We start from the raw sequence: 10,071 nt of genomic DNA on the forward strand, positions 1-10,071 counted from the left end.
GAATACTCACCATGGAGTTGAGGAGACGGTAAAGGGGCATGATGCCCGCTTCGAGGCCGTAGATGAGTCCATAGAGGGGCATGAGAGCCGCCTTGTGGCCGTCGAAGAGGCGATTCCGAAAGAGTATAACTCGGATATGGGTTATCTCTACGATAAAGTCGAGCAACTCGAGAACATGTGCAATACCTTGATGAAAATGGCCGCGGACGGGAGTTTTGGTGGAACTCCTAAGGTGAAGCCGCCTACACCCCTCAAGTATAGTGGGGCGAGAGATTCGAAAGAAGTCGATAACTTCATCTTCGACATGGAACAATACTTCCGAGTGAGTGCGCTCGACGAAGGTCTAAAGGTCGATCTGCATGAGTATGTACCTAACGGACGACGCTAAACAATGGTGGCGCTCGAAGCATGCCGAGATCGAGGCAGGAACCATTAGACTAGAGTCATGGAATGATTTCAAACGGCTCTTCAAGGAACAATTCTACCCGGAGAACACCGATTTCCTAGCTCGAAGGAAATTAAAGAATTTGAAACATACAGGCTCGATTCGCGATTATGTGAAAGCATATTCGGCTTGTATGTTGGAGATAGCGGACATGACCGAGAAGGATCGGGTGTTTCAGTTTATTGATGGTTTGAAGGAGTGGGCTCAGCGAGAAATCATGCGACAACGACCTGAGTCCCTCGCAACTGCGATGACAGCTGCTGAAAGGCTAGTTGACTATTACACGGAGCGCGAAACCTCCCAGAAGAAGGGATTCGCTGCAACGGGCGGAAGCAACCAAAGGTTTGGAGGGACGACTTCACAAACAAGACCTCCCTCTACGGGTAATAGTCGGTTTTGTCCCGGAGGTGATAATAGGAGATGGGGTCCGACGAATTCCACTCCAACCTCTTCTAAGGGTAGTAATTCTGAAGCGTCGACTGCTAGAAAGCCGTTCGCGTGCTTCCTTTGTAGAGGACCGCACCGAATGTCCGAGTGCCCTCACCAAGGGGAGTTCAACACCCTTAAGAAGAATTTGTCCAAGATGTCGGTAGAACAGAATCCCGAGGGGATAGGCCCTGATGCAGAGGGGTGCGATGATGATGAGGCAGTGAGCAACGAGAAATGGCTCGAATGGGAGCAGTCCACATGATGTGCTCAATGGACAAAGGCGCTGAGCGCTCCGAGACCAAGTCCACGGAACTGATGTACGTGGAGATAAACGTCAATGGGAAGGCTACTCGAGCAATGATAGATACAGGAGCCTCCCATAATTTCGTCACCCCCGACGAAGCGAAGAGACTCGGAATGAAGTTGAACCGAGAAGGAGGAAGCATGAAAGCTGTCAACTCCAAAGCCTTGCCGATTCAGGGCGTGGCTAGAGAAGTGGTGATCAAGATGGGCGAGTGGACGGGGAAACTCGACTTCACCAGCGTCCCGATGGATGACTTCAAGATCGTCCTCGGCATGGATTTTCTGAAGCGGACCCCAACCTTTCTGGCGCCCCACAATGGATCTTTAATAATGGTGGGATCAAAACCATGTCTTGTGAAAGCTGTTGAAATAGACCGAAAGCAAAAGGGGCCACTCCTCTCGGCAATGCAGTTGAAGAGGGGACTTCAAAAGGGAGAGCCTACATACTTGTGTACAGTGTCCATGAAAGAAGACACCTTTGCCGAATGTGTAGACCCACAAGTAGAGAAGGTGCTAAAGGACAATAAGGACTTGATGCCTGATCAACTACCTATGAGTCTGCCACCCCGACGTTCGGTAGACCATCAAATTGAATTACTCCCGGGCACAAGACCTCCTGCTCGAGGGCCATATCGGATGGCGCCTCCCGAATTAGCGGAACTACGAAGACAACTAGACGATCTGATTCGCTCGGGGTCGATACGACCTTCCAAAGCTCCCTATGGAGCCCCTGTGCTCTTCCAGAAGAAACAGGACGGTAGTCTGAGATTGTGTATCGACTCACCGGGCTCAACAAGCAGACGGTGAGGAACCGCTACCCCATCCCATTGGTAGCGGATTTGTTCGATCAATTACAAGGTGTTGTATACTTCACCAAGCTCGACCTAAGATCTGGTTATCATCAAGTTCGAATTGCCGAAGGAGATGAGCCGAAGACTGCTTGTGTGACGAGGTATGGCTCTTTTGAATGGTTGGTCATGCCCTTCGGCTTGACAAACGCCCCTGCAACGTTTTGTACGTTGATGAACCATGTTTTCCACGAGTACCTGGACAAATTCGTGGTGGTATATCTGGACGATATTGTTGTATATAGTCGCTCGTTGGCTGAACACGTAAAACACTTGGAGTTGGTGTTCGCGAAGCTCCGAGAGAACCACCTATTCGTGAAGAGAGAGAAATGTGAATTTGCCCAACCTGAAGTGAATTTCCTTGGTCACATAGTAGGCAAAGGCAAACTGAAGATGAACCCGAAGAAGATTGCCGCTATCAAGGACTGGGGAACCCCAGGGAATGTGTCTGAGCTCCGCTCTTTCTTGGGGCTCGCAAACTATTATCGAAGATTCATCCGAGCGTATTCGAAAATTGCTTCCCCGCTCACCGACTTGTTGAAGAAGGATACTAAGTAGGAGTGGTCTATCGACAAGCAGAGGGCCTTTGAGAAGCTCAAGGAAGCGGTGGTACAGGAACCGGTCTTGGCGTTGCCGGATATCACGAAGCCTTTTGAAGTTGAGACGGATGCATCTGATTACGCCCTCGGGGGGGTGCTACTCCAAGAGGGTCACCCTGTGGCTTTCGAGAGCAGAAAGTTTAATGGAGCCGAGACTCGTTATGCGGTACAAGAGAAAGAACTCCTAGCTATTGTTCATTGCTTGCGGGGATGGAGGCATTATCTCTTGGGATCAAAGTTCGTTGTCAAGACTGATAATACCGCAGCGTCTTAATTCCTGACTCAGCCCAAGCTAACAAGCCGACAAGCCAGATGGCAAGAGTTGTTGGCAGAGTTCGATGTGGAATTTGCTTACATACCAGGAGCCGCAAACAGAGTCGCTGATGCCCTAAGCCGAAGATGTGATTTAGCTACATTTCACACGATTGCTCATTTGTCCACCACCACCGTGGTCACAGATATTCGAGCTAAGGCAAAGGAACACCTCGACCAAGACCCAATGGTGAGGACTCTGAAACAGTTGGCGTTAGAAGGAAAGACTCGCAAGTTTTGGGTAGAAGATGGGCTTTTATTCACGAAAGGACATCGCATCTTTGTTCCAAAGGCGGCCGGGTTGAGGAAGATGCTTCTACAGGAGTGCCATGATACCTTGTGGGCGGGTCATCCGGGATGGCAGAGAACCTTATGCCTATTGAAGAGAAGTTACTATTGGCCCCAGATGAAGGATGATGTGATGGAGTACACGAAGACATGCCTCATTTGCCAGCAAGATAAGGGAGAGAAACAGAAGCCGGGGGGGCTGTTAAATCCGTTGCCCGTACCTACACGACCATGGGAGAGTATCTCTATGGACTTTATCTCTGGGTTGCCGAAGGTAGGGGCGTTAAGTGTGATCCTTGTCATTGTGGATCGATTCTCAAAATACGCGACTTTCATTCCTCTTCCTAAGGCGTGTAGCGCTGAAGAAACTGCCACCATGTTCTTCAGACATGTTGTGAAATATTGGGGATTGCCTCAAAGTATAGTCAGTGACCGCGATTCTCGCTTCACGGGACTATTTTGGGGAGAATTGTTCAATCTCCTGGGTTCGAAGCTGCGGATGTCCTCAAGTTACCATCCTCAAACGGATGGCCAGACTGAACGATTCAATAGCATCTTTGGAAGAGTATTTGAGACACTTTGTTCGGGCAACTCAAATGGAGTGGGTAAGACTCCTTGATGTTGCCCAGTTCTGTTTTAATGTGCAGACGAGCTCTTCATCCAACAAGAGCCCGTTTGAGCTTGTTCTGTCAACAGCCGCTATTGCCTCCGACGATTGCGAGATACATATGGAGGCCGGACAAAGAAAGCCCACGAATATGTGAAAGAATGGAACGTGAATGCCGAAATTGCTCGAGCTTACTTGGAGAAAGCGTCTCGCCGCATGAAGAAGTGGGCGGATCAGAATCGGAGACCAAGGGAGTTTAAAGTAGGCGACATGGTCATGGTGAAGCTGAACAAAGAGCAGATGAGATTCCTCCGAGGACGAGACAAGCGTCTAGTGCGGAAGTACGAAGGCCCAATCCAAGTGATCAAACGGATTGGGGAAGTAGCTCAAGCGGACCGCCCCGCTGGATGAAGTGTCACCCTGTCTTTCATGTGAGCCGTCTAAAAGCCTTACTATCCGGATCCACGAAGATCCCACCCGCAACAAGAGCAAGCGCGCCAACATCCGCTCCAATCAACTTCCAGCGACATCACCACCGAACCAGCCATGAAGATTTTGAAGCGTTGCGGGACTGGCAACAGTTAGGTGGGGAGAGTGTGATGATCCGCACACTTGAACCCTTAGTTTTATTTATGCTTATGTAATTTATTTCCCTTGTACTTTTTTAGTAAGTAAGTTCTTAGTTTAGCTTAGTTTTAGAATAGCTTTATTTCCATAAATAGGTATATCGATATTCTGAACTAAACTTGTAAAATCAATGTTTCCTACTACCAGGATGTAAATATCAAATTTCCCTCTTTGGGGAGTACTAGTCAATCAAACATCTGCTTCCCACCAAGTTGCCTTCTTATTGCTTGTTGTTGCTTTCTTGTGAACGACTCTTGCCTTCACCTTTCTAACAAGCCCGTGTGTGTCGATCGAGACTACGATTTCGACACCCACAACCCGAGACCGATTACGAGTGCCTAGTGCTTGACAAACACTAGTGCCTAACGCTCTCGCTTTCATTCTTGTCAAAGTGTTTAGACAAAGGTGCGCGTCACGCCCCGACTCAAAGTTTCGGACCGTGACACCTGGCCATGGGGCCATGGCCCGGACGAGTTTTTGGAAAATTTTCTACACAATAAAAAATTGTCCTTCCTCTTTTGAATCTTTTCCATATTCATTAGCTTCTTAACAAATAGAAACATAGTTAAATTTGTATAGAAATTAATTGTAGAATAGCTACCATAATTAAAAAAAAAAAAAAAAAAAAAAAAAAAAAAAAACTTTCTATGTTATATATGGTCAAAAAAAATTTAAGTACTAAACATTTTACCGGAAAACAAAGTAAATAAAAGGAAAAATTACAAATAAGCACCATATAATTGCGTATTTTTACAAATAATCACCATGTATTTCTATTTTTACAAATAACCCCCCGACTTTCATGTATACTCTCAATCACCACCGTATATTTGACCCGAAACTTGTTTTTCATATTTTCCGGCTCTTTAGTAAATATTTTATCTAAAATACCCATATTACCCTCATCGACTAAAACAATAAAACACTAAACACATCTCCATCTCTTTTTGCCCCCAAATCACACCCCAATCAATAAATCCCCAAATTGTACAGCTCTTTAATCTCCCTCTCATCAAACACATCTGAAGCGACTATGTCATCAAACTCCGATTGCATGTTTTTATGTTTTACTGCCACATTATTTCCAAACTTCCAACAATCTCCTGCCACCATATTTGATGAATTTGACATTGGACAAGGTTTTAAGTTATTGGATATCCCGCCAAGTAGTTCTGATTGGTATATATCATATTTGAACTGGCTGAAAAAACAATATATTTTAAGAAGGGAAGGATGGTGAATGTGTTATATCTCTTACTATTCAATACAATACATATCATTGGCTTCGTATGAAACACGCCTAAGGATGCCAAAAACGCCTTTATCCATATCAGTTCACTTGTTGCTGCACCCATGGCTCTATACTCGGCCTCTGCTGTCGATTTTGCTACCGTCACCTACTTCTTAGCTTTCCACGAAATTGGTGACCCTCCTATTGAGACAAAATATCCACTTAATGACCTGCTAGTTAACGGACAACTCGCATAATCGGAATCACAATATCCCCTAAGTTGTAGGTCCGAACTTTTCTTGAACGATATGCCCTTGCTTGGGTTACTTTTTACATAACGAACTACTCGTAATGCAGCCTCCCAATGTTCCTTTCTTGGTTCATTAACAAATTGCAATAATACATGAACCGCATAGACAAGGTCCGTTCTCGTAATCGTCAAATACACTAACCTTCCAACAAGACGCTGATTTATGTCTTTCAAGACATACCCGTTCGCTAACCCCAAATTGTGCCGTGGTTGGATAGGTGTGTAAGCGGTCTTTGCTCCTTTCATTCCCGCTTCCTCGATGATATTCATAGCATATTTCTGTTGATTTAGAAATAACCCATTTGATCCATGTGCTACTTCAATTCCTAAGAAATATCTCAATCGTCCCAAGTCTTTTATTCCAAAGCTTTTATTTAGGAAGTATTTGAAATGTTTACATGCCTCTTTATCGTTGCTAGCAACGATCATATCATCAACATAAACCAAAACGGCAATGAAAATTCCATCTCGATTCAGCATGAACAATGAGTACTCCGCCATTGATTGTACAAACCTGTAATTTTGCCAACCAATTCCAAGAAGCTTGTTTTAACCCATAGATCAATTTTAACAGCTTGCAAACTTTGCTTTCCCCTTTTCTTTCGAATCCTTGTGGAATCCTCATGTATACCTCCTCGTTGAGATCTTCGTGTAGGAAGGCATTATTTACATCTAATTGTTCAATGAACCACCCTTTTATCACCGCAACTGCAAGCATGCACCGTACACTCGTCATTTTCGCCACCGGTGCATAAGTCTCATAAAAGTCTACTCCTTCTACTTGAGTAAATCCTTGTGCCACGAGTCTTGCTTTGTATCGCTCCACTTTTCCGTCTGCTAGATATTTAATCTTGTATACCCATTTACATCCAATGGGTTTCTTTCCTTTAGGCAATGTGACTATTTTCCAAGTCCCATTCGTTTCCAAAGCTTCAATTTCCTTACTCATCGCTTCTCTCCACCGTCTATCTTTGGCTGCCTCTGCATAGTTACTAGGCTCATGTTCCTTATTAATAGTAGCTAGAAAAGCTTGATGAGATTGTGAAAAACAATTAGTAACAACATAATCATCTAAGGGATATCGTGTACCTGACCGTGACCGTGAGGAGCTGCTTTGAACGTGGTGAGCATTCTGTTTTGGGGTGATAATTCTCGTCGATTTATAATAATAGTCTTTCTTCCATGCCGGCTCGAACTTTTCGCGTGCACCACACCCCATTCTTTCCTCATTTGGTTGTATACCCGTATCCCCATTGTTAGGAGCTTCCGTTATTTCGTGCTCAACATTTGATTCATCATTAACCTGTCCGTTTCCACTTTCCTGTTTCGTTTGTGTCACTAATCTCACTGTCTCCTATACCCACTTCAGTTTCATTGCCTGCTTCTACCAAATCGTCACTCCCCCTCTCGACATGGGTAGGTGTAAGTGATATGTCATAATCAATAAAAATGTCTCCCCCACAATTTCGTTCAAAACCAGTAGGAAACCCATGTTGAGGTGTAGCTGTATCATTTGAAACTAAATATGGGTATACATTCTCGTAGAAAATAACGTCACGTGACACAAAAACTCGTCGCTCCTTTAAATCATATACCTTCCAACCCTTTTTACTATGTGGGTACCCAATAAATATGCATCTCTTTCCCCGTTCTCCAAATTTATCTCGTGGTTTGTCTTTATTATGGGCATAACATAGACAACCTAGCACCTTTAAATTGTTTAATTGGGTTTTTTTTTATACAAAATTTCATAGGGAGTCTTTCCGTCTAACAAAGGAGTGGGTGTTCGATTTATAAAATAAGTTGCGGTCATAATACACTCGCCCCAAAATTGCAAGGGTAACCCTCCTTGAAACCGTAATGCCCTTGCCTTTTCAAGAATGTGACGATGTTTTCTTTCTACCCGGCCATTTTATTGGGGTGTATGAGGTGTATCTACGTTACTAGTCCGGAATAAAATTCCATTTTTTTCGTAATAACGTTGCATTGGCCTGGATAATAACTCCGTTCCATTGTCACTTTGAATGATTTTGACACATTTTTCAAACTGAGTTTTGACCATTTGACAAAAAAATTTCATGTAATCCCCAGCCTCACTTTTGTCTTTCATGAGATAAACCCATACTCCCCGACTATGGTCATCTACTATGGTCAAAAAATAGTGTGCACGAGTCAAACTTGCCACCCGATATTGGCCCCAAATGTCACAATGAATAAGACCAAATAAAACATCATATCTTTTATTATTAAGCTTAAAAGGGGTACGGGATTGTTTCGCCCTACAACAAGAATCACAAACCGTATCCAAATTCCAATTCAAACGTTGTCCAACTAAATCAGAAAAAATAGGAAAAATACTTTTCGAAGGGTGTCCCAGCCTTTTGTGCCATAATTGACTTTCCCTTGAAACAGCAACTTGCCTCACCAACTCGGCCTTGTCCGGTTGATAATAATACACCCCTTGTCGATGCTCACCCCGTCCAATCTGCATCCTCGTAGTCCGGTCCTGCATTTCACAATAATCAGGATGAAAAGTTATTACACAATTATTTTCACGTATTAATTGTTGGACGGAAATAAGATCGCAAGTGAGTGAGGGCACAAATAAAACATCCTTTTAACACAAAGTTTGTGCTTAATTTGACTTCTCCATGAACATTAGCCTCTACTCGTCTCCCATCCGGTAGACTTACTGTCGATGAATCCTCTACCCAGGTTTTCTCAAGGTATTCTCGTCTTCCCGTCATATGATGGGAAGCTCCACTGTCAATCAACCATTCAATATTTACAGTTAATTTCATACCTTGCAATTTTTCGCTTCCATCCGAACTATTACTTAACAAAATGCGAAGCCTTTCAATTTCGTCATTTGTGAATGGAACATTCTGTTTCGATGTGTCTCCTGGTTTGTTGCTTGACCCATTCGAAACGAAGCCGCATTTGCTTGGTAATTACTTCGGCTTCGCCCCCTTCCTCGACCTGAACCACGGCTGGAACTGCTTCCCCGTCTTCCCCTTCCTCTTTCACGCGCTTTGACCTCCTCATACCCATGCTTATCATAGCAATTTTCTTCGATATGATAATACTTACCGCAATGCGTACACTGTGGTGGCCCATCTGTTTCATCGTTTTCTGCCTTGTAATGCGCACCTTTCCCTCGTCCCACTCCATAATTCTTTACTGCCATTGCCGCATCATTTCGCTCCTCCTTTACTTTGGTAAGTGAAGCATGTCGTTCTTCTCTTAGGATAAGGGCATAGGCGCGAGTCAATGTAGCGATTGGATCTTCCATTAATAGATTAGTACGTATATTGCCATACAATTTCGAGTCTAACCCCATTGAAAATTGATGCACTTTCTCTTCTTCTCGCTCCTTGACTATAGATGCAACCGCTCCACAACTGCAATCCTTGACTTTGCTATAGTTCGCTAACTCATCCCATATAGTCTTCAACCTTGTGTCATATTCAACTACCGAACCCCTTCCTTGCTTACAATCGTTCAACTCGTTCTTTAGTTGGTGAACTCGTGGTGCGTTTCCAGCCGCATATCTACCACGTAGTTCCTCCCAAACATCCGCAATCGGTTGAGAAAACGTGATGCTCGCGTATAACTTTGGATCGATTACATTGCGAAGCCACGCCCTCAACATAGCGTTGCATTGTCTCCACGAAACTAATTCAAGAGTTTCTTCATCTCCATCACTCTCGGGCTTCTTGACTTTTCCTTCAATGAATGCCAATTTGTTTTTCGCATCAAGGCCGTTTTTAACGGCTTCTGCCCACATGTCATAATTACTGCCATCAAAGACGATTTGTGTAACGTTCAAATTGGGATTATCGGAAGGATGGAGGTATAAGGGTGATGTCATGGGAATTGTCTTTGGACCACTCTCAAGACCGCTTAATTTTCCTTCATCGGTGAAATCTGAGGACTTTTGAATTTTCGTTTTGAGAGATGAAAAAAAAAACTGATCTTTGAATCTATTCTTGGCTCACGATACCATGAGAAAAGTAACAGAAGAAGGGAAGGATGGTGAATGTGTTATATCTCTTATTATTCAATACAATAC

At 44.0% G+C, this 10,071-nt stretch overlaps 1 protein-coding gene across 1 annotated transcript; it reads right to left on the reverse strand.

Moving 5' to 3' along the window:
- Positions 1-5,427: 5,427 nt before the first annotated feature.
- On the reverse strand, positions 5,428-9,870 carry LOC141612955 (uncharacterized). The gene is made up of 7 exons (XM_074431703.1): positions 8,882-9,870; positions 8,693-8,762; positions 8,358-8,505; positions 7,303-7,518; positions 6,631-7,028; positions 6,142-6,542; positions 5,428-5,659 (listed from the first exon to the last, which is right to left on the reverse strand). Exons 1-7 carry the CDS (start codon positions 9,868-9,870, stop codon positions 5,428-5,430), a joined length of 2,454 nt encoding a protein of 817 aa, XP_074287804.1.
- Between the last annotated feature and the right edge of the window lie 201 nt (positions 9,871-10,071).

Source organism: Silene latifolia, chromosome 11, assembly GCF_048544455.1.
Source record: "Silene latifolia isolate original U9 population chromosome 11, ASM4854445v1, whole genome shotgun sequence".
Lineage (NCBI taxonomy): Eukaryota > Viridiplantae > Streptophyta > Magnoliopsida > Caryophyllales > Caryophyllaceae > Silene > Silene latifolia.

What these genes read in the sequence shown, in the direction of transcription:
- LOC141612955 (XM_074431703.1), bottom strand. Translation starts at nt 9,870, where the DNA reads ATGACATCACCCTTATACCTCCATCCTTCCGATAATCCCAATTTGAAC. An exon ending in GGGTAGAGGATTCATCGACA is followed by an intron (nt 8,506 to 8,692) that starts GTAAGTCTACCG and finishes TGTGAAATGCAG; the next exon opens with GACCGGACTACGAGGATGCA. An exon ending in AATCAGCGTCTTGTTGGAAG is followed by an intron (nt 5,660 to 6,141) that starts GTTAGTGTATTT and finishes TTGTTTTTTCAG; the next exon opens with CCAGTTCAAATATGATATAT.